Source organism: Lepisma saccharinum, chromosome 17 (assembly GCF_977018435.1).
Source record: "Lepisma saccharinum chromosome 17, izLepSacc3.1, whole genome shotgun sequence".
Classification (NCBI taxonomy): Eukaryota; Metazoa; Arthropoda; class Insecta; order Zygentoma; family Lepismatidae; genus Lepisma; species Lepisma saccharinum.
This window is the reverse complement of record NC_139245.1, coordinates 2914353-2940078: the sequence shown is the minus strand read 5'-3', so window position 1 is coordinate 2940078 and position 25726 is coordinate 2914353. Positions and strand designations below refer to the sequence as shown.

Genomic DNA, 25726 nt, shown 5'->3' with positions numbered 1-25726 from the left:
TATCCAGGTAACATTTACCGGCCACAGTTTGCTCAGCGAAGAAAAAAAAACGGCCCATACATCTTTGTTTGTGACACTGCACAGAAAACATTCACCTTTGGCAAATCTCTTTCAACTGTCACGACTGCACGTGGGTTTTCCGTGCCCCAGAATCGCACATAATGGCGATTCACGTTCCCGGATAAGTGGAACGTTGCTCCATCGCTGAATATCAACTTGGCAGCGAAATAATAGATAATAGAAAAAGATAATGATCTCGTGCTGCCACCTGGAATACACAATACAAACTTGGTGAGTTTGTGGTTCTTTTCATCTATCTTTCATGTGCGTACGTGTAATACTTTTGAAAATATAGCCTTTTCAAAACGAATGAATCATTTATGCTAGCCCTGTATTTAATACAGTGCATAATATGGAGAATACAGACATCAGTGCACCTTCAAAATAATGTCGTCCTTCTGCTTGGATGCACTGTTCGAGGCAATGTGGGAAGGCTTTCACGACAACGTCTCAACCTGTCCTGTGAAATAGTGCATATTTCACGGCGACTGTGATCAGTGCCTGTTTGGATGAAGTCTTCCACTGCTACACTCCACGTCTGCACCAGCCAATGCTTCATGGTATACTAATTGGCTGACTCCCAGCTCTTCAAGGATGTGCATTCTGGTAGATACAATATGAACCACCCTGTATGTTCATGTACACTAATTGGCCTAATGATTTGGTCTGCAAAAATCAAGGAATTTTGTTTTTACGAATTGTAGACACCCTGTTATTCTGAACATTTAATAGTTTCATCATGACTGGTCACACTGGTTGAAGAATGCATCTTCAGACAATTAGAACAATGCAATTATATAAATTTCCTGTAAAACATGCATCACTAACTGAATAGTGAAAGAAATAGAATGCATCCTCCCTGTAATATGAAACATTCCACTCACTACCTACAGGGTGGCTACTCATAGGGAATTCCTTTAATTCTTCGATTTATGTGTGAATTAATGCTTCCGGGAATAATATGTGAATTCTGCATGAATTTTTTTCCGTATACATGAAAAATTGCAGCTTTTATTAATCCACTGAATCCATACGTATTTAGAATGCCCTGTGGCATGGTTTCACAGTTTAGCTTTCATTTTTATCAAGGAAGGAAAATAAAGCTGCAGTGAAAAACAAAAGAGAAATCAAATCTCCAAATACCTATACTTTATTAATGTTCTTTGCAGAATAATCTATCTGACAGATGTAGCAAGTCATGGGAAGGCACCAGATCCAGAGATGGCCATTTGACTTCGGCCTCGAGTTGAAGGTCGGCCTCAGCCTCCGAACTCCAACTCGGTCTCAGCCTCACACGGCCTTAGCCTCGCAAGGTTTCTGGAGAACGAGGCTGAGGCTGGACATCTCTGGTCTGAACTGACAAGAAGTTGGCCAATTTCTTCTACAGTTCATGGGAAATCCTGTGTGTGTTAAGAGAAGGGGCTAATGATTACACAATATTAATAATCATGTTAGATTTAACATAGAATTTTACGAGATATGGAACGTGTCTGTATTTTCACTTTTTTCAGAACATAAACACCTCAGTTATAGTCTGCTGTCCTCGCGTTTCCTAACACAGGTGGTGAACAGGGGCATACTTTCCTTTCCAGGAGGCACGCGACAACGACTGTACAATTTCTGGATGTGGTTTCTAGATAGTCCAGAAGTTACGGACTTTCTTTCCAGAATACACTTGAAATAACATCTGACAAAAGAAAAATGGAGAAAAAGGAACAGACTGCACCCTACGCCACAGAGCGCCAAGCGAGATGCCAAATAAAGGAATGCAAACTACACTCGAGACCAAAAATCACGTCTACCATGGCTCATATCAACAACTGGTAGAAGGCGAGCTTCCTTTCTGAAGGACAAAGACAGTTTCACAAAGTCCGAACTTCATAAAAATTCCTGTAGTACAATCCATTGGAAGCGAGATGCAAATCGGATTCTGCTATCATGTAGAGAGAGCTGGTCATTTGATTTGCTTGCGAGGCCCAACCTCCAGCCTCACATGGCCTCAGCCTCCGAACTCCATCTTGGTCTCAGCCTCCAACCTTCAACTCGGCCTCGGCCTCCAAGCTCAAGGTCGGCCTCACATGGCCTCAACCTCTGACCTCCAACTCGGCCTCAGCCTCCAAGCTCAAGGTCGGCCTCACAAGGCCTCAGCCTTGCACGGCTCCTGGAGGCTGCTGGACATCTCTGGCCAGACCTAACCTTTTTGGAGTGTGTAAGCTACAAGTTTCTTTATGATCGAAATTCAACTGCACTAGCATCAGTTCGTTCTTCTTGCAGACGAAAGTGTTATTATATTATTTTGTGTAATCATAAGCATTTCCGTAATATTCTTACGATTACACACGGTAATAAGAAAGGTTTAAATAAAGGAAACATTTGCCTGTACCCTTGAACTTTTAGCCATGAATTTTTTTGGAAAGTTTTCCTTGAAAACCAGGAATTATACTTGAATTTTATCACAGTCTTACAGTAGCCACCCTGTGCCTGGTGAATGTACCCTATATCCCTCATTTTTGTACTATTCTAAATTCCCCACCAGATAAACATGGCTTTTGACTGACTGAACCACCCATGGTTCACAACTTTGTTTTAAAAGATACTTCCTGCAGAAAGCTCCTCATCAGCGCATTTGTGACTTCTGGTTGATCCTGCTGCATGAAGTGGTTCGCACCCGTCACGATTTCCGTACGCAAGTTGGCCACATACTTCTTCGACAGTTTCAGTAAGTCATGGTGAAGGAAGTCGTCTTTCTCTCCAAACAAAAGGAGCACTGGCACAGTTATTGGCTGTTTTGTAGACTTGGGTCTTGATGGTGGCACGGTTGTCAAAGGGAGAGCTCTCATGTAATTCAAAGGTGGAGTGAAAGCACCTGAAAATGTCCACGGAGCATGAAATTAGTAATATAGTCATTTCACAGAAATAAGGTTATGGACATACATTCCGCAAATGAAAATGGATATGTACTCTTATGAGTAAGGTAAGGTAAAATTCCCCATGCATGTAGCATTGTTCCATGAAAGCACTTTTAGGGGTTTGTGGGGGTAGGGTCCCACACATTCTCGATATCTGTCACTTTGGAGGTGATGTGATCAGCACCATGCTCTAGATGCCTTGAACCGCCAGGTACTCATTGATTTGAGTCTGGGTGAGCTCCAGAGCCACTTTATGTGGGGATAAGGCCGTAAAAATTCAGACCGTAGCTCACCCAACCTGGGAATTGAACCCAGGTCTCCACATGGAAGTCAGATGCTCTACTGATTAGACCACCGCTGCTCACACTTATGAGTTAAGTAATGATTACAATATGATGAAGAATCGGAGTGCACGAAGACACCCAAACGTATGTAGTACATGCCTGGGCTGCATTTTGCAGACTAGAAAGGCTCTGGAGTCTGGACTTACAGTCAGCATAATCTCTCGGTGGGGCTTGTTTTGTGTGTACGTGATTGTCCCTTCATCCAATTCATCCTCATTTTTGCAATTTGCAAAAAGTGGCAGAAATGCAAAGTCATCATCATGGATCCATTTTTGCTACACTATTTTTATGCATAATTTTGCCCAAAATTTGGAAACATCAACAATACATAAAGCAGTTAAGACATTTCTACATTCTATCAACTGAACACAATTTTTCAAATCACAGATACTTCATACCTGTCCCAATTTGTTCGTTTTGTTATTATTTTATTTGTTTCTTAAAAATTATCATGGGTGCATCAGCGCTGGTGTTATTTTCCACCTTCTCTTAATATGGCAACATAAGTCATATTAAGAGAGTAAATTTAAAGAACTAATATTTTGGAGATGAACTCCTTATCATGAACATATTAAAGGAAAGTGAAACACCAAAACCAAAATGATGATAAAAGCCGAGACTCTGAAGTGGTACTTAACGCATAGATGACAACACACAATCCATACTGGCTATGGACATGGGCACCACAGCTTCAAGCATGTAGTTTGCTACACGTGCAAGAGATGTTGACATGTGGGTGCCTTTGAACGGGGTCAACTTTTACACCCTAGCATGAAAACTAACAAAAAAAAAAATCAACAAGTGAAAACCATAGGACCCTTGGTTGAGCAAGGAACAACAATAATATGAAAGATGGAGTAGAGTCAAGTATGAGGATGAATGTCATTGGTGCTACTAACCAAGTGAAACCACATAGGTGTTATTCTTGTCTGTAACCAATGTGGAAAGAATAATAGAGCAATGTTACGTCAGGAAGAAATTAATTCCTGCAATGTATTTTATAAAAATCGTAAGCAAGAAAATCACTCGAGGTTTAATTTATAGAAAAAAATAGTTAAAAAGTAAACATACCTGGTTTCTGAAAAGTATATTTATATGCTTCAATGTCATCCTGTGTTATTTTGCTTCTTGGTTTATTGTGCCTTAATACGATATCAAAAATTTGATAGTCATTGCATCTGAGAGCTATTTCAGGCAGGTATGGGATACGAATAAAAAAGATGTACCTGTAAGAAAGAATGCTTGGAAGTTTAAATGCGAATATGTAACATTTATATCAAAACAACACCAAATCATAAGGCATAAAAATTATCCTACATTTACAAAGCACTCACTCAATGTATAAATTTACAAGAAACATCTGTTACATTGTTGACTTTCTTTTCATTAAACCTACAATCTATTTTAAGGATACCATCTTCTAACACAAGAGCAGCAGTTTGTGGAAAGCTAGATTTAAACTGTGTTTGGTACATCGTGTGACATTTCCCACACTAGCCAATCGTTGGTATTTCGAGCAGAAACCACACGGCGTTGCTGCTGTAGACAGAGTGAGCCCCACGTTGGGGGAAGCCAAAGTTAGGTTGCGCATAAGTTATACAGGAATGCATAAATTCAACACCACCCTTATAAAAGAAGCTTCTTGCGGACACAAGCAAAACATGTGGGAGTTAGACCACTATGTAGCAACAGCATCTACGTAAGAGCCTTTCTTCTGGCTTCCATTCACTCCTCACTGCCTAGCAGACAACTTTTTCCTAATCTCTCATTGGCACCAAAACTGTCAAGAGATCTCTAGTGCAGGAAACAGGTTGTAACAAATGCGGTATAGTACTCCATCTTACTTCTAGGCTTGCAGACATTTGCTGCTGATCAAAATTTGATCACTCTTCCCAAGTGTTTAAATTTTTTGTCTAAAACTTCTTACAATCCATTTTGGCTATAGTAGATGAAAAACACATGTTTTGTCACTGGTTGCTTTTCACATAGCACATAGCACATAGCATCCACTTTTCTGTGCTGTCATCCTGGAATAAAATTATAAAAAATCATGTCATTGTGCTTGGCTACCAAGTTGGATGAAACAGCAAAGGTGCAGAAAATAAATAATATGAATCCCCTTACAAAGTTTTCTTAACAAAACAAGGAATGCTCTTACTCGTGGGTAGCTTAGAACAAAATTTTTAAAAAGCACAAAAAAACATTACATTTATCATGCTTCATAAGTTCCTTCCAATCACTGTCAAGAAAAAATGAAGGAAGAGTAAAAACAAAGTGACAAGACTTTTACTTTTTCGTTCCTAGTTATTAACAGGTAGCTAGCTATCTGGCACCTGGTAAAAAGGGTAAGAAAACAAGAATTTATTAATGACCAAGGTGGACAATTAATAAGTGTTAGTTAGGTACAAGGGCACATATTCAATGAGAAGGGAAATTAATTCCCGTGACGTCAGAAGTGAATCAAGAAAAGAAGAAAGTGTGTCAATCTGGGAAAGTCTCCTGCTGTTTGAGTTGCTGTTTTAAGTCCACTTTGTGCTCAGTAAGGCTAATCGGGACTGGACCTACAGTTTAAAGTTGGATCCGAACCACTAAGTGCCTCCACCAGGTATTCAACCCAGGACCCCTTGATTGCAAGGCAACAGCACTACCACTGCTCCATCGGGGAGGCCTTGGTTTCCTGCTGTTGCACCGAGTCTATTGTATGACAGTAAAGGCATGACTGGACTCTACTTGAGGGTGACAAATGATTTTACCATATTTTATCTCACGCCGTGTAACACTACATCTGGCCTGCATAATATTAAAAATCTGCAAACAAAAACACCGACATACTTATATGACACACTACAATTTAGACATGAAATACACAACTACACGACTGCAGAAATCTTTATCTGGGGTTCTTTTCAAAATCTATATTCCTGTCATCTCTGTCTCTGCATATTGTTTGAATACTCTACTACCAGATGCTACCTCGTGTGCGACATACAACAGCTCTAAAAGGGCAGTAACAAAGGTACTTCTTGATGAGAAGAGACAGAGCCTCAGTACATATGACTATATTCAGCATTCTTGCATTCAAATCGATATCAAATACATGAGCAGATTTGAATCAGAAAATAGTGGTAGATCAGCTGCAGGCTGAACTTCGCCCATGAATAAAGAACTTCTAATTACAATAGATATATTTCAGCCCTTTGAGATGTTGTAGTTGTCATTAATAAAAAATTTAAAAAATCTGTATCTAGTTTCTTTTATATGTAACATTTAGAGTGATCTAAAGGAAATCGGTAAGGATGGAAAAGATTGGATTGCCCTTGCCAAGGATATCGATAGATGGAAGGCTTGTGTTGATGCAGCCATAAACCTTCAGGTTTAAGAAGGCTAGAGAGTTTAGTTAGTAATATTTACAGTGAAAATGACATATAAACCAAAAGCTTACACTCACCATGCTTTCAGGAATTGAAAAAATGACGACAACACAAGTTTCATGTATGCCTGTGGATGTGGAGCGGCCATTACGATACAGGACTCAATCAGTTCAGGGTATTTACTTAATACTCGCCAACTAATTACTCCGCCCCAATCATGGCCTACCAAGACGCACTTATTGCGACCTGCAAATAAGAACAATCAGACCATATTTTTGGGATGTACCAATATGAATTTTTTACTACCAATAAAGCACCGTTAATGTACCAATCTTTGGCAAACATTCATAATGAATATGAATTATTCTTATTAGTTTTTATTCTAATATATGTAAAAAAAATGATTTAAAAAAATCAATTGGTTGCCGACTTTCAATCTTGCCACCAAGTTCCTTGTGTCCAAGTCCTAGCCTAGGCATGGAATGCTTTGAGAGCATCCCTGCATAAATTTCATTTAATTATTACCCTCGTTGTCGCAATTAGCTAAAAGTGGCACAAAAAGACACTAAATAACAAATATACAAGTATAAAATATGAAAAAAATTCCTGGTATGTACTGTTGCATACCATCATAAACAAAGGACTGCATATATGAATAAAATTGATTGACTTGCTTTATTTTAACTTTGCCTTTTGTGCGACTTTTGGCTAATTTGCGAAGATGGGGATGAGTGATGATGTGATGAAATTGATGAATGGACACTCACAAACATCCATGCCCAGGCTGGGATTTGAACCTGGGACCCCTGGCATCGTAGCTCCATGTCCTAACCACTCCACCATGGGGGCCAGCATATATGAATAAAAGAATAACAAAATGGCAGAAATTTGCACTCAATTATAGTCAACTTAAAATGCTTGCATAGTGATGATAAATTTTCAAGCATTACTTTGGGATAGTTAAGTTGTGAAATAAAACTATTTCCATGTAAAAACTGCAAATCTTGTGTATAAAAAAATCATTACAAAGTTACAGATACAGTGAATAACGACATGATTTTCTGAATATATACTTAAGTAAGAACAAGAATTTAATCTTTAATTAAGCATAACGTAATGTACTAATGATAATTTGGGGGTGGGGGGAAATGAACTGTTGTTCCTTTCTAAATAGTAAAAGCTAGTAAAAAATATTAAAGTACTCTACTGTAGTTAAAGTACTCTACTGTAGTTAAATTAGTATGGCAGTCTTTTTATTTTTTAACAAAATGGACCCTTAATTAGATGATTCTAATTTATTTGTTATTTCTTTAACATAATTCATGTGATTTGTGAAATATAACACACGACTTAAGTAGATTAGTGCACTGCATGTTTGTCTAATAACCATACATAGAAATACACACAATTTCAGACTTAGTAGAACAAGATGCAAGGTTTTATCAGATATTGCCAAAACTACAATTCCCATTATATTACGTCATTCGCAAAGTAAGTTCCACTGATGAATACCGTGGCACTGTAAGTGGGGCAGTGTGAATGCGCATGCACCTTGTGTAGCCACAACCTTGACGAAGTGCAGACGTCAGTCTGAGGCAAATTGGTCAGGCGAGTAGTGCGTTGTTGTTGTTATGTTTCAGACAATCCAAACTCCTGCCACGTGTAAGGTGCGGTCCGTGATGTGTTAATGATGAAGAACGAAGTGGTCGACCGTCTGTTGTAAATCCCAATTTGCTTCGTTTAGTGGAAGAGCAGATTAGGGAGAACAGACGTTTCACTTTGTCTGAGCTGTAGTTAGTTTCCACAAACCTCCAGAACTGTGCTGTATGAAATTGTAACAGTGAATTTGAAATTTCGCAAATTGTGTAACCCTTGAGTCCCTCACCAGCTCTTTGAAAATGCCAAAAAGAAAAGAATGGGAAGTGCATTAGAGTTTTTGAAAGGGTATAGTGAGGAGGAGGAAGAGTTGTTGGATCGGATTGTGACTGGAGACGAGACATGGGTTTTGCATGAAACCCCAGAACAGAAACGAAGTGCGTCACCGCAGAAAACGCAACCAAAACCAAAGCTTACGAACAAAAAAATCATGTGCACTGTGTTTTAGGATAGGCATGGAGTATTGCTTGTGGAATTTATGGAGCGTGGACAGCACATCAATGCCGAAACCTATTGTGTGACACTTGAAAACCTGCGTCGTGCAATCCAAAACAAACGACTTGGCATTCTCCTCCACAACAATGCTCGTCCGCATGTGGCAAATGCAACTCAGGAACTCCTGATGACCTTCCATTGGGAAAAACTACCACACCCCCCTTACAGTCCTGATTTTGCCATATCTGATTTTCATTTGTTCCTCTACCTTAAGGCATTCCTTGCTGGAAAACATTATGGTACTGGCAAAGAACTGAAACATGCAGTTTCCCAATGGTTCTCCATTCAGGCGGAAACATTCTATGATAGGGGTATAACGAACTTGGTATCTCGCTGTGATGCGTGCTTGAATTCTTAAGGCGATTATTTGTGAATGTTGTACCATGTATATATTCTCACCCCTATAAAGGTCATGATATTACTATTTATATTTTTCATTTTATTGCATGATAGAACTTACTTTCCGAACGATGTAATACTTCATACATGTTTGGATTTAAAACCCAGAGGAAAAGTTTACAAACCTAATGCAGTCACAAGTTGAGCAATATCATTTGCCATGGCTTCTGCTTTGTATGAATTCACACCATCAGGTTTTCCAGATTCTCCATACCCTCGTAGATCTACAGCAACAACCCTATAAATGCAGATATCTTTACATTTTACCATTTACAAATTTTGCTTACAGCTAACACATTGACAATCAGTCTACATCCTTTACAGATAACAATGATATAACAGCACGTATTCATTATCTAGCTTACATGTAGTTAAGGCCAGCAAAATTTGAAGAAAGAGTAAAAAAAATTGCCCTGGCAAGGAAATTATGTCAAATAGATAAAGAATTGAATATTTATTGATTATAAAAAAATGATGACAGATACAGTTGGCGAAAAGTAAAGTTCCTGCTGACATTTTATGAATGTTACATTGTAAGTAGTAATAAATCTTCTGTGGTACTGTCATTCAAAGTCATATGATGACAATATAATCCTTGCCAAAGCTTGCCACACCAGGGTGTCTACCAAAATAACAAATCCAAAATTCTTGACTTATTTCTTCATTTTTCTTAATCATTATTTATCAACCCTTACTTAAGTAAAATTGGAAGCGGGCAATTAAGAAAAATATTTATTTAATGAAAAACTCCTACCAAAAGGCCAGTGAAGATGAAAACAGAAGCTCTATTTAAGAGAATTAGACTTGCTTTATCTATTAATGCATTCTGGACTGTGAGGCTCTGGCATCTGGATGCATGTACGCCTCATGTTGACATCCCTATAAATTTGTGATTGTCCCTTCATTCATCTTATCTTACCACCATTCATCCTCCATTTGCAATTCGAAAAAAGGGGCAGAAAAGTGAAGTAAAATAAACTAAATCAATCATCAATCAGTCATTGTGATAGCAAAAGTTATTGACAAGAAGTACGATTTCTTAATTTTATGACTGGCAGACACCCTGCACCTGTTGATATGACCATTAGCCTCTACATATTACTGCTCTTTCCTTGCTGACATGCCAGATCTTTCTTGCTTGCTTCTGTGGTGAAGCAGACAATGTGACATTTATTTATAGCTCTTGAGAAATACACACAGGAATTTTGGTGACACATTGAGTGAATTAAAAGGTTAATTCATTACAAGCACAATTTTTATTAATATTACAAATTCTATATAGCATTAGGCACAACTCTGTTGATTTACTGCTATTCACTGTTAGTTCATGTGGATGATGGAGTTGAATTTAAAAGACTGGAAAGTGTATACCAGAAAAGATACATATGATACCATTAAAATTGATGCATGTTTAAAAAAATTGTCTTTTTCTTTTCAAAAAAGGCCTGAAAACCAAAATAAATAGAAAGAATAAGCCCAAAATCCATTTTCCAATGTGACATTACCAATAATCTCTAGAAAATTCTCGCAACTGGTGTCTCCATGAATACCAGAACTCAGGAAAACCATGCAACAAAATCATTAATGGCTTCTCTTTGCTTCCATTTTCCACATAGTGCAATTTAACATCCTAAAGAAAATAAAAGAAGCTGTAAGCAGGGACAAAGGATGGAAGCAACATAAAATATGGCTTTATGAAAGGTTAACATTTTAACAGGCAACACTACTTTCATATTATAGGTTATTGTGAAATGTAAGATGTTCCACTGTAGAAATCAAATGAAAAAAATGATTCCATCAGGTACAGATTTCTAGTCAAGCCACGACAGGGCTGCCGATTCACTGTACCCCCTCTAGAATTATATTGAATATTTGATTTGATTTATTTTACTATGCTTTTTATGCCACTTTTGGCTAATTTGCGAAGATGGGGATGAGTGATGATATGATGAAATTGATGAATGTATGCTCACAAATATACATGCCCAGGCCAGGATTTGAACCCGGGACCCCTGGCGTTGTAGCGCGATGTGCTAACCAATCCGCCGGCATATTGAATATTTTTTTAATCAACAGATTTCGATGTTTTACGTAATATAGAATTAGTTCCAGCATGTGGAAAACACAAAATAATGGAGACATTTCACTCCAAAGTATGGTAAGTAAAAACCTGCCATCTCTGAGTACTTTTGCTGCTTTTTATTAGTATAAACCGGTTGTATGCACACTGAAATAGCTAAAGAACTAAAGATCACACCATCAAAATTAGAACCCCTAACTTAACAAAAACATCGAAAATTGCTATCAGCACCAAACATAACAGTCCTAACCTAATGACGTAAAATTATAAACACCAATAAATCTAACACTCCCAACGATAATTTCACCTCTATTTTGGTTTCGTAAGTTCTCAGTCGTTCATGTTTGTTTCACTTTATTTTATAATACATTTATGAAACGGTAAGCAATATCCAGTCTGCTGCTGTTGTGGAATGTTGTGTTGAGTGCTAATCCCTTGCGTAAAACCTTCATGCTGTTCTAATTCACGCTAAGGTAACAAGCATACTTTACTTTACGATAGCACATTTCCATGAGCTAAAAACAACTCAAAACGTTCATAAACAACATAATCTTTCACTTTCTCAAGGGGAGAACAAAGGGGCAAAAGTACCGCCATGACATTTAAATTCTACAATGTATATTCCTACATTTTAGAAGGATAGCAGCACAGGGGTAGACAAAATATAGGGTGTCCAATTGACATGACACCTGAAAATTTTCATCTCATGCCCGAATTTAAAATTCACTTCTATTTTTTATATATATATTTTGAGATCCCCTATGGAAATTTCCATCCCCATATCATGTGTATCGTTAAACCAGCTTAATAAACATTATAAATGTTTGTGCTGTTGCTAGCCTAGAGTCCTTTAGTAAGACCACTCTGGCGTAAGAATTAATTACTTTTAATCCATATCTTGAATTAATTAATACATTATATGCTTTATCTTAGCCGGATTCGTGGTTTTCTTCTTAGACTGTATTTGCAAAAAGAAAATGCTGGCAACTGAGAAAAAGGAGCTAGGTCTGAATTATTTTTAGTTTTGTCTACCCATGCAGCAGCATAAGACAATGATGGTAGGATGTGAGAAGTGATCCATAACATTGTGTCATTTTCACTGTGCTACTATTAAACACACACCATCTAAAGCAGAAATATTTCTATCCACAACACATACTATTATTGACAGTAAAGAGGGACAACTGTAGCTCAATCAGGTATTCTGCACATGCTATGTACTTGATCTACCAAGCAAACTACTGTGTGGATTTTTACACTAGCACATCTACATCTAAATGAAGAAAAAATTCAGGTACAGTTTTACAGTAAGCTAAATGTAGGTTTGGTAGCTCAGCTGATTTTAGTTTCTTCTAATATACCACCATAATCAGAAACACATTTCACACCACAGTCTGATAAGGTACAAGGTAAGAAAATTAATATGAATAAATAATTAATGGAACGACTTAAGATGACTGGACCCCTCTCCCATTTTTTTCATATTTGGCATACTCATTAATTGAGGCCTCTTAATCATGAATCTGGAGTTAAAATTTGTCGGAAACGTCTAGAAATTGCAAAATAAGCGAAAATAAGGCGTTACTTTTCGGAATGGAAACAGTCAATTTTCGTCAGTGATCAGAACGCTACATTTTAAAAGTAGCTTCGCTATAACTACAGCTACTCATCCTAAAATGTAGCTTCGCTACAGCTACAACTACATTTACCAAAAAGTAGTTCGCTACGCTACTCCTGTTCGCTACTCGCTACTTCGCTACTTTTGCGCTACTTCTGTATTAAAAACTTAAACAACTACATGGCTATTCAAAAGAAGCCCTAGTATGATAGTTGTACGTACTGAAAAATAGATTCTGTTATTTATTACCATGATTCCCTTCATTCTATAATTTTTATAGCAGTGTTACTTCAGTTACATAATTTTAATAAAGTGTTTGAGAATAAAGTTCCTTTGTAAGTGGCATATCAATTAAAAAAACTAGGTCTTACACGTATCCGTGATGTTCTTATTGTCATTTGAAAAAAAATTTATGTGACAGACTTCTTTTTAAAATTAATTGGAAGAATATCACATGTATCGAAATTCACTAGAACATGTTGCACAAAATGGGAATAAGATAAACATGTGATATTTAGTGAGGGATGGCGGATATTTGCTCGAACCTTGAGGATAGCTGGGAGATGCTTCTAATGGTATAAATGAGAAACAGTTGGAACAATGCTTTAGGTAAGTTTTTCTGTTGGAAATGCTTCCCGAAGACACAGTGGAAATTGTAATTGTCACCTTGTATTCAAAGGACCCCAGGTTCGATACCCGGCGGAGGGCACATGGTGGATCTTATCAGTCTTGATCAGCTGATTTGTGCATAAAGTGGACTCAAAACAAACACTAGGAAAGACTCCTATAGATCGACCACAAGGAAAAAAACCTTGGACGATAAGTTCCCACACAGCTTTCCCTTCTTCCCTTCAACACGGGCCATAAGGAAGCATGGTCCTCTCTCCCCCTCCCCTCCTCGCCGGAGTACGGTGCACAGGAGTCGCGGGTCTGCGCAGGTTGTTTTGCTCCTGGTTCCACTATAGTTGGGAAGATGGGATCCTCCTGTTCCTCCATTCCCCACTCTGCTAATCATTCTTCCCCATTCTCAAAATTAGCCAAAAGTGGCAGAAAAGGGCCATAGATAAGAAAATAACTAAATAAATAATGCATCCTCGTTGCCATGATTAGAAAAAGTTACAGAAAAGGGACGCAAAAGTAGGAAAAATACATAAATTTGAAAACTGTGTATTTTAACAAAACAAATGTCATTTCTGCAGGAAAGTCAATAACTTGTACGTTCTTTTTACAATATGATAAAAATATATTGAGGAAACTGATGTGTAAACCCGAGTGTTCTAAACATATTGTAATTTTGAAATTTGCAAACAATCATTATGACCAAAATAATTGTAATTCCAGAAACACTATCGTTCTTGTAACAATAATTTCTTGCCAGTGTGATCCTATACACTGACAATGATCAATGCTGTTAACGAACTGAATAATTGATTTCTGGCACTTTTGCTTTGTCAGATTAGTAGAAAATGGATCGCCCGTTTTTGCACTGTAAGTTGGGCTTTACACAGTAATTATCGATATTTTGCTGCCTGTTACGCCATCAATATCCACAGGATTTGTTCCAGGGGTGGCATAAACGGGGCATTTTTTCCTGGCGGTGTAGCAAATGAGGCATGATTCTCCCCAAAATATCGATGCAGCTAAAATAAATGGCTATTAGCCGGAATATATTCATATATGCCAGTTAGTTATCTGAATATTAGAATTATTCATATGCTAATGAAATAAATTATGCAGATATTTATAATCTGCGATATAAAGATATTTATAATCTAGATTATCTGTATTTGCATGTAATGGACTTTGTCTTTTTGAGTCTCTTGCAAAAGTAAGCAATATTGTCATTTATTTTTGAGGCCGTTGCCACATTCAAAAATTACCTCAAAATGCTGAGAAAAATGTAGCTGTAGCGAAATTTTCGCTACAACTACAGGAATTTTGTAGCTTCGCCACCGCTACAACTACAATTTAAAAAATGTAGTGCCGCTACAGCTACCGCTACAAATTTTGTAGCTAGCTACAGTAGCGACGCTACAAGTAGCGCGCTACTTCCGACCCCTGATTTTCGTGACATTTTTTGCTTCACAAGGAAATATATATATTCCTGATACTACCACAACACCAAATTTTAACTATGTTTGCCTAATCTAAGCAAAACTAACCTAACCACTCGTCAATGGTTCGTGGGGATAGCGTCAATGGTTTGCAATTATTTTGCAATTTCTAGACTTTCCAACAAATTTTAACTTCAGATTCATCATTAGAAGGCCTCAATTAGTAAGTATGTCAAATATGAACAAAATCGGAGAGGGGTCCGGTCATCTAGTCATACCTAATTAATAAATAAATATTAATATGAAATAACTTACAATGATGCAAGTGAACATATAAGTGTTCTCCTAAACTAGACAAGTTAATGTTACCCAGGTGGAAGAAATTGAGGGGCCTATGATATAATCTTTTCAAAATGTTGGAGATTTATCTATAAAAGTAACCATGTTTATTCTTTCTTTATATATTTTGTATTGCATATAGCTTCAATTGTTTATTTGTGTATTTCAAATGCCTTAAGTAACCTGCACTCCCATTGGCTAATTCAATCTTAGCGCGGTGTCTAGTTGCCGCCATTTTAGCACGGTAGTTACTTCCAGCCAGTGTGCGTAGAGAGGCCACTCGGGACACAGCCAGAAACCGTGGCGGACAATTATGGATACCGTAAGCCCAACGTGGCTACGTTTCATTAGTGGCGCGTTGTTGTAACACCAGCTGCAACTTCGTGTAAACAGTTTTCCCTAGAGAGGAGTGCATGGGAAGTGTAATCAAGTGTTATGTGCATATACCTTATAATACATAGTTATAGTTATCAGTGTGTGTGCCTGTGTTTTCTTTACAACTACCAAGAGGATCGCGGTGAACTTTGCCCTGTAGCGACACAATCCATACCAGAGAGATGTAAGTGGTACCTACAATTTCACTTACATTTAGATCCTACCGGTTTGGATCATCATTCATTTCTGGTCCTTCACAGCCGGACAGGTTCTACATTCAGTTTTGGTCCTGTACGGTCCGGAACGCAAACATTTTGGTCCTCCGCAGGCCGCGATCTCCTTTGTATTGAACATGAGGTACGTTACTATCAGTGATTTTAGTGACATTGTGTTGTGCAAACTTTATTTTCAAGTACAGTAACTGCAAGTTATTGAAAGCATTACGTCATTCGTTGTAGCGCGCGAGATATTTTCCACGTGGCTGAAGAACACGATCGGGACTTCCCCGAGCCGACAGCGCTCTCGTTGTTCGCTTGTCAGTGACGTTTCACACTCCTCTCCCTTGTCCCCTCCCACTGTGTGAGGAACAGTCGGCGACCAGTGACATGACGTCATACACCGCTGGTGTGTCGCTGAGTTATTTTTAGACTGCAGTTTTCTGTTCCCCCGCGGGACTGGCTTTTTTTCGTTCGTTTTCGTGCGGGAGCGAGGAGAAACGTATCGCGGAGAGTTGCATCAAGCAGCCCACGCGTGCAGACGTGACATCACCATGGCGACCGTGCATCAGCTGTTCCAGTACTCGTCAGTGTCAACGACTACCTGCAGTGTTGCAGCCTAACCAGGATTTCAGATGCCCAGATGGTCCAGTGAATGCCAGATCGGTGAGTACAACAGTGTTTGGTTCAATATTTCCTCACTTTTTCCTTTCATTTCAATACGCATTGCTTGTCCCTCCCACCTTGAGGCATGGCAGACTTAGCACATCTTCTAAAGCAACGTGCCGCCTACAGGGGGCAAATAACGAGATTGCAGTCGTATATTAGCAGTGTTGATCCAGAGGCGCCGAACGTTCAACAGATCAAGGTTCGGCTGGAGCAACTGAACACATTATGGCCCAAGATAGAAGAAATTCAGGATTGCATTGAATTTGAAGCCACAGACGATGAACACACGGCAGTTCGAGAGACAATCGAACTTTCATATTTCGATCTCAAGTCGCAGATGCTAACATTAATTGAGGGAAATCATTCAAATACAGACGGAGCGGAAAATGAACACAGGGCTTCGTGCAAGTCTCAAGTCAAGTTGCCGTTAATAGAGCTTCCACATTTCAGTGGAAATTACACCCAATGGGTATCATTCAAAGACACATTTTCTTCGCTCATACATGATAATTCGGATATTTCAGATATTCAGAAATTCCAGTATTTACGTGTCGCACTGAAGGGTGAGGCATTGCAAATCATTGAAAGCATACCAATTACAGCATCCAACTACGGTGTAGCGTGGAAACAACTCCAAGAGCGTTTTGACAACAAGCGTCTCATAGCTGCTTCACACATCAATGATATTTTGCATATAAAACCAGTGTCGAGAGAAAACGCAGAAGAGTTGCGAGCGTTCACAAACACAGCAATCAGTTCCATCTCAGCGTTAAAATTATTAGCAGGAGATAGTTCACTATCAGATATAGTGTTAGTTCAACATCTTACCTCTCAGCTTGATGCCACCACCCGAAAAGCTTTTGAATTAGAAGTGAATGACTCTGAATTCACCACTCTTGACAGTTTGTTTCAGTTTCTAGAGCACAGAACCAAGGCTTTGGAGAAATTCAAACCAATTTCCAATGAAAAATTAACATTCAAACCACAGTTTAGTGGCAACACCAAACAACAAAGTCACAAATCTGCGCATCCTTCTCCTTCAAGATCGTATGTTTCTACTGTATCTCCTTCATGCCTGTATTGCAAGGATACTATGAAGAATAATAAGCATCCGCTGTTTGCGTGCAGTTCTTTCAAAGCAGCTACTATAGCTCAGAAGTACAAATTTCTTCGAGAAAACCAGATCTGTTTCAATTGTCTTGGACAGTCAGATCACCAGGGATTTAGGTCAGGATGCAAGGCAGGATCTTGCAAGTATTGCGGCGAGAAACATAATTCCCTTCTTCATGAAGATAAGAACATCAGAGAACGTCAAACACAGAAGCAGCCCAGTAAATCGGCAGTAGGCGATGATACTCGTTTTCAGGATAATGATGCCCAGACTAAAGCAACATATTGTTCTGTCAAGAACAGAGAAATTTCGCAAGTTCTCCTAGCCACTGCAGTCATAAAAATTAAGAACGCATACGGCGAGTGGCTCCCATGTCGTGCACTTTTGGATGGAGCCTCGCAGAGTAATATTATGACAGAGCACCTTGCTCAGCAGCTACGCATCAAGAAACAAAAACGCCGAATTCCTATCCAAGGGATAAATGAAGCTACAGTGCAAGCCTTTCACACCATGGAGACTCAGATTAAATCCAGCATAAGTGGATTCACCATGGATGTATCTTGTTCCATCTTGCCAAACATCACAGGTTCGATGCCAGCGCAGAGGCTCGAAACTTCCACATGGGGAATTCCGAGTGACATACATTTAGCAGATCCTAGCTTCCATACACCTGGCAACATTGACCTACTTCTGTCTGCAGATGTGTTCTACACGATTCTCAAGCCAGAGAAACTTTCAAGAACAGGAAACTATCCAGCGTTGCAAAACACCGAATTTGGATGGATTGTAGCAGGAAGGATTCCCAATGCACCATCTAATAACGGACCTTCGAAGTCATTCTTTGTTCGCACAGAAGATACAGTCAATTTCCATTTACAGAGATTTTGGGATTTGGAGGAATTCCATGATAAGTTGCCTTCGCCAGAAGAAATCACCTGTGAAAAACATTTCCAGGAAACTACATCTCGTGATCGAGAAGGTCGATACACAGTCAAGCTGCCCTTGAAGAAGGACAGATCTGTTCTTGGTGACTCTCTGCAAACAGCGATTTCACGATTTAACCAATTAGAAAGAAGACTGGATCGGAACATGGAATTGAAAAGAGAGTACACAGAATTCATGGTCGAGTACCAACAACTCAAACACATGCAACCAATTGGGACATTGGAAGATGTATCCAGAGACAAGGAGACAAGGTACTACATTCCACATCACTGTGTGATCAAGGAATCAAGCAAAACTACACGTTTAAGAGTGGTTTTTGATGGAAGCTCGCCCACAACTACGGGGGAATCGTTGAACAGTATACAAATGATTGGTCCCACGATACAAGAAGAATTGTTTTCAATCCTGCTCAGATTTCGTAGTCACAAAATCGCACTGACTGCAGACACGGCTAAAATGTATAGGCAAATTAACATGCATTCAGAAGACAGACCACTTCAATGCATCTTATGGAGAGCATCACGTGACGAACCGATCCATGTTTACAGTTTGAACACAGTCACTTATGGATTAACTTCAAGTTCATTCTTGGCCACAAGATGCCTCAAACAGTTGGCAGAAGATGAATCATCAAATTTCACAGTAGCCACTCATGTCTTGACACATGACTTCTACGTTGACGATTTTCTGGGAGGAAATCATTGCATTGAAGGTGCAATAAAGCTGCGTGAAAGTCTCACAGAATTACTCCAGAAGGGAGGATTCAATCTACGTAAATGGTGCTCCAATAGCAAGGCAGTGTTGCAATCTATTCCAGAAGAATTGAAGGCAGTACAGGATCTAGTGCAATTCGACACAGAAGGCACAAAAACATTGGGAATTTCATGGCGCCCATCCACGGACGAATTTCTCATGGACAGCAAGGTCTCCACAACAGTGGATGTAGGCTCGTTGAAGATCTTCTCAAAGCGCCAAGTTGCCAGCATAATTGCACAAGTGTTCGATCCAATCGGACTAATATCGCCAGTGGTGATAACATACAAGTCATTCCTGCAGCAGTTATGGCTCCGCAATGTAGGATGGGATGATCCGCTTCCTATAGATTTGCAGAAAACATGGCGTCGTCTTCATTCGCAGCTCACATGTATTAACGAAGTAAAAGTACCACGCTTCGTTTTGGCTCCAGGAGACATCCATAAAGTTCAAATTCACGGTTTCTCTGATGCATCAGAGAGAAACTATGGCAGTGTTCTCTTCGTAAGATCAATTGATTCAGAGGGTCACATAAGTGTGAACTTATTGTGTTCAAAGTCCAAGGTGGCTCCGGTGAAGAGAACCACTCTTCCACGTTTGGAATTATGTGCGGCAGTTCTACTAGCCAAACTGGTACACAAAGCATTGCCCATACTGCGTCTATGTATAGACACCATTCACCTATGGACCGACTCAAAAATCGTCCTAGCTTGGCTGGCGTCACCAGCCAGTAAATGGAAACCTTTTGTTGCCAACCGCGTGGCAATTGTACAGGAACTCACACAGGTCAGTGATTGGAAGCACGTTCCGTCAAAAGACAATCCTGCAGATCTGATCTCACGAGGAGTCGATGCAAAAACAATCAGATCACTTCAGCTTTGGTGGCACGGACCCGGCTGGCTCCAAGAAGACGAGACACAGTGGCCATCCTCGAGTTTAGCATTCAGTCCAGACGACAACACTATTCCAGAGCAGCGTAAGGTAGCAGCTACCACATTGGTCACTCATGTAACAACTGAAGAAGAAATCATATCTAGATATTCAAGTTTATCCAAGCTACTGAGAGTAGTGTCACTCTGCAAAAGGTTCATCAGCAATTGCAGAAACTCAAGAGATAAAAGGAGTGAAGACCTTACCACCTTTGAAATTCATGGCGCCACACTTGCCTGCATCAAGATAACACAACGTGCATTCTTCTCTCAGGAAATCAAAGATTTGTCTGTCAAGCAGCAAGTACACAACAAGAGCATTTTGAGGAACCTTCACCCATTTCTCGACAATGAAAAGGTAATTCGTGTCGGAGGAAGATTGGAAAACAGTGAATTGGAGTTCCAAAGCAAACATCAAATTATTCTTCATCCGAAGAGTCATTTCGTGAAAATTCTGATAGCATCAGAACACAAGAGACTTATGCATGCTGGTCCACAGCTTCTCATATCATCACTTCGTGAGAAATACTGGATAACTCGCATACGACAGGTGGTCAAACAGATCATTCATCAGTGCAACATATGCTATCGTTTGAAGGCTTCAGCCGCCCAGCAGCTGATGGGGCAGTTACCCTCCAGTAGAGTGAGACCCAGCAAGGCATTCCATCACGTAGGCGTTGATTACGCAGGGCCATACCACATCAAGACCGGAGCCGCAAGAAGCAGATCCACAAGAAAATGCTACATTGCAGTTTTCACTTGTCTTGCCACAAGGGCAATTCATCTAGAGATTGTCTCAGACTTGACATCACAAGCCTTCATCGCAGCTCTACTACGCTTCACCGCGAGAAGAGGAAAGTGTGCAAGTATTTTTAGCGACAATGCTACGACGTTCCATGGTGCTAAAAATGAATTGAAGGAATTACGTAAACTCTTTCAATCACAAGAATTCAACAAGGACATTAACAGATTTGCAGCAGAAGAGAATTTCCAATGGAAGTATTCTCCACCACGCAGTCCATCATTCGGCGGGATTTTTGAAAGTGCAGTGAAGTCTATGAAATACCATCTTCGCAGAGTAGCAGGAAACGCCGTGCTAACATACGAAGAACTAGTAACTCTGCTATGCGAAATAGAGGCCTGCCTCAACTCCCGTCCTCTTTCCACACTCCCTGATTCTCATGATGAATTCAGCTACATTACCCCTGGTCATTTTCTTATTGGAGGTCCTCTAACCTCATTTCCTGAACCAAACATTACAGATCTGGCTGCCAACAGATTATCCAGATGGCAGCGCATACAGCAGTTCCAGCAACGAGTATGGAGGAAGTGGTCTCAGGACTACCTGCATAGCCTGCAGCAGCGACAGGAATGGACAGCCGTTCAGTCGAATTTGAAGCCTGGCACACCAGTGCTATTAAAGGAGGACAATCTTCCACCACTCTCGTGGAGAGTCGGCGTCGTCCAAGAAGTGTTTCCGGGAAGGGATAACCTAGTGCGCGTAGTCACCGTTCGTACTAGAGACGGAGTCTACAAGAGAGCATTAAGCAAAATTGTGCCTTTACCACATTGGGAAGAAGACGCTCCATGAGCTAAAGCATTGACAATGTATCCCCTAGTGTTAGGTTGGATGTGAACATTCCAACGGGGGGGAGTATGTTGGAGATTTATCTATAAAAGTAACCATGTTTATTCTTTCTTTATATATTTTGTATTGCATATAGCTTCAATTGTTTATTTGTGTATTTCAAATGCCTTAAGTAACCTGCACTCCCATTGGCTAATTCAATCTTAGCGCGGTGTCTAGTTGCCGCCATTTTAGCACGGTAGTTACTTCCAGCCAGTGTGCGTAGAGAGGCCACTCGGGACACAGCCAGAAACCGTGGCGGACAATTATGGATACCGTAAGCCCAACGTGGCTACGTTTCATTAGTGGCGCGTTGTTGTAACACCAGCTGCAACTTCGTGTAAACAGTTTTCCCTAGAGAGGAGTGCATGGGAAGTGTAATCAAGTGTTATGTGCATATACCTTATAATACATAGTTATAGTTATCAGTGTGTGTGCCTGTGTTTTCTTTACAACTACCAAGAGGATCGCGGTGAACTTTGCCCTGTAGCGACACAATCCATACCAGAGAGATGTAAGTGGTACCTACAATTTCACTTACATTTAGATCCTACCGGTTTGGATCATCATTCATTTCTGGTCCTTCACAGCCGGACAGGTTCTACATTCAGTTTTGGTCCTGTACGGTCCGGAACGCAAACACAAAATTTTGTTCTTTCTTTTAAGAAATGACCCATCACCAGATCCTACGATAGTACAAGGACCACATGGTTATATTGTGCGTCATTTCTCCAAAACTACCAAGACATTTCATTCAAATTTATTATTTTGTGAATGTGACATATTTGAATTACACACAAAACAATATGTCCAGATGCATTTCATGTATTTCAAAGAATAAATTATTTTTTTTCACTTCTTGTGAGTTCCTGGTCCCTCCCTCCAAACCCATTGGAGAGGTTTCATAGCAGTAACCCGCTTTTAGGCACATGAAGTACAGGTGGCACCCATTGATATTCTTTGTGAGATTGCAACACTGTGAACTATACTGTACATGAGTGCTTTTGTGTAGCTGAACATTCTTTCTTTGTCTTTGTTCTAAGCACAGTTCAGTAAAAGTTTACTATCCGTCGGACACCTATAACTTCTGAGTTTCGTCAATTTTTGACATTCGTACTTACCTATCTGCTTCACGGAAAATTCCGTGAATGGTTTTTGGGGCCATCCATCCTGGAATCGGTGCGAAAATTTAAACAAAAAAAATATTTTTGTTTGAAATTTTTGACTCAAATTACCCACCGATTCCGGGCTCCACCCCTGGGGTTATTGACTTACCGCCCCCAACCCCTAACGTGGCCCCGCTTCCGCTCCGGCTCCCCGGCTTTTTCTATAGACGCCCCGTTAAAGGCATGTTAGAAATTGGTCGGAGTCACCTGCCCCCAAATGAGCCCCAAACTTTTAAATTTGAAGAAATCCGTTTCCAGGATACGGAAAACTTACCTGAATTTCACACAAAACACCTTTCCGATGTTAGACAATACTACAGGAACTTATTACGGTAAGTAGTTTCTTCTGTAGAAAGAAGAAATCTGTCCGACGGATAGTAAACAAGTACCCACAGTTCTGCTGCACTCCTAAGCCATGTAATATTACAATGCTAACATCAGTCGTGTGCTTGGTGTATAGGCATCCCCACATGCCTAAATACGTAACAAGAAAAATATTAATGCATCGAAAGAAGTAAGCACACTGCAGATTCCAATGTTATGTGGAAATAGGTTAGTGAGAAAGGGAAGGACACGTAACTATGTATTTGTGCCGAAAGTGAACAAGGAACTGCTTCAATTGTTACATTTTTAGGCACATGGGGGACAACTGTACACTAAGCATGCGACTGGTGTTAACTTTAAAATATTACATAATTCTGAAGAGCAGTAGAAAATTGCAGCTGATCTTAGAAGAAAGACAAAGAAAAGAACATTTTGCATTCATGATCAGTATAAATCACTGTGTATTTCATATCTTCAAGATAGTTAAAGAGCTGCGGAACAGGTGTACTACATGCACCTATGCATGTTTACAGAACATGAGGGTTAAAGAACCCAGTCCATAAAGGGTGGAAACATACTATAAGTTACACCTTATTTAAAGATCTGCAGATCTTACCACTTATTCTGCTTCCAGTATTTTATTATTCCACATTAAAATAACATTTTGTGTTTCGCAAGGTTCGTACTTACCAATTGTATATTGGTAAGGTGCAATTATGCTTTTTACACGAAAACAAACCTAATTTTTCACATTCTGAGTGCTTTTTTTTATTCCTTTCTTCGCTTCCGGAACACACAATATGGCGGGTACATCTTGAGTCACGTTGTGGGTATACAATGTTTCAACCTTCTTCACCGAAAAATACCTACTATCGTGTTCATCACCGGAGGAAATTATACATTATGCATGGGTAACTGACAGATAGCCCCACGAACCATTTCCGATAAGGTTCAGTTAGGCAACCATAGTAAAAAAAAAAAGGGGGGGTTGAAACACTGACAGGGGCTTACGTCATCAAACGTACATAGCATCTGGTTGACGTAAGGCAAGCAAATGAAAGCAATGGCAAATGTGAGTTGGTGAGATATTTTTCTTGAAAAATACATGATTTCCCGGTCAAATATTTCCACGATGAAAGAAAATACCTCGACGAACGTTGTAAACCTTTGAGAAACTCATTTCCGTAAGAAGTTTCTTGTGTAAAATTGAAGAAATGTGTCTCTGATGTGTGAAACTGTTACTGAAACTACTTACAGAAATTAGTTTTTCTAAGGTTTCCAACGTTCGTCGAGGTATTTTCTTTCATCGTGGAATCTATTTCACCGGGAAATCATGTATTTTTCAAGAGAAATATCCACCAACGCACAATTGCTATTGCTTTCGCTAAGTGGCCAAGATGCTGCATACGTTTGATGTCGTAACCCCATTGTCAGTGTTTCCTACCCCCCCTTTTTTAACTATGCTTGCCTAAACTAACCAAATCATATCGGAAATGGTTCGTGGGGCTATCCGTAAGCTACCCATGCATAATGTAGTTCTGCAATACACAATTGTTGGTAAGTACGAACCATGCAAAACACAAAATATCCGATTTTAATGCATCTCCGATATAACGAACCGTTATCAAAATTATTGCCAATGAATGAAGATCCAAGTTTCAGGAAAACAGAGCACTTTCTCTTCAAGTGGGAGGGGGGTCAGAATTACCCTGGTTAGTGAAGATAGTAATGGACACTGCCTTTGCAAATGGCTGTTCTATATCTTCTGTAACGAAGCATCAAATTGTATGAAGATACTTTTTTTTCTATTTCATATTAATTAAGTTTCAATACCGAAGTTAACCTAGCTGTGATAAAATAATAAATGAACACGGCAGAAGTTACCTTCAACTGTATGAAGGCGTGTTGTCCGAGGTCATCATCAGACAGGCATTTTGGTAATACTGTTCTTCGTTTTAGTTTCCATGCAGAAAATGGATGTAGTATTGTCTGAACAAATATATACACACATACTACTACTCCCCAAAACCCGGATATAGTATATACAATTGTAATGACAAGGAACTTTTTCCACCAAGTCATGGCTTTCAGCACTTCACAGATTCTGTTACGTTTGGTAAGAAAAAACACTTTCTTAATAATTATGCACTGATAGAAATGTTACTCTGTAAAACCGAGAATATATGTCACATATTGTTTTTTTAAAAAAAAGCTCAAATAATATCAAAGTTATATCTTTCTCGGTTTCATTTGTACTCATATCAGCTGACACAACCAGTGCTGCCAA

The 25726-nt window shown here is 39.4% G+C and overlaps 1 protein-coding gene across 1 annotated transcript; it reads right to left on the bottom strand.

Annotated features, from left to right (window-relative positions):
- Positions 1 to 383: 383 nt before the first annotated feature.
- On the bottom strand, positions 384 to 25726 carry LOC146001474 (epoxide hydrolase 4-like). The gene is made up of 6 exons (XM_083138836.1): positions 25324 to 25726; positions 10740 to 10864; positions 9360 to 9472; positions 6762 to 6930; positions 4385 to 4539; positions 384 to 2926 (listed from the first exon to the last, which is right to left on the bottom strand). The coding sequence occupies exons 1-6, from the start codon at positions 25519 to 25521 to the stop codon at positions 2634 to 2636; spliced, it is 1053 nt and encodes a 350-aa protein (XP_082994962.1). The 5' UTR covers positions 25522 to 25726; the 3' UTR covers positions 384 to 2633.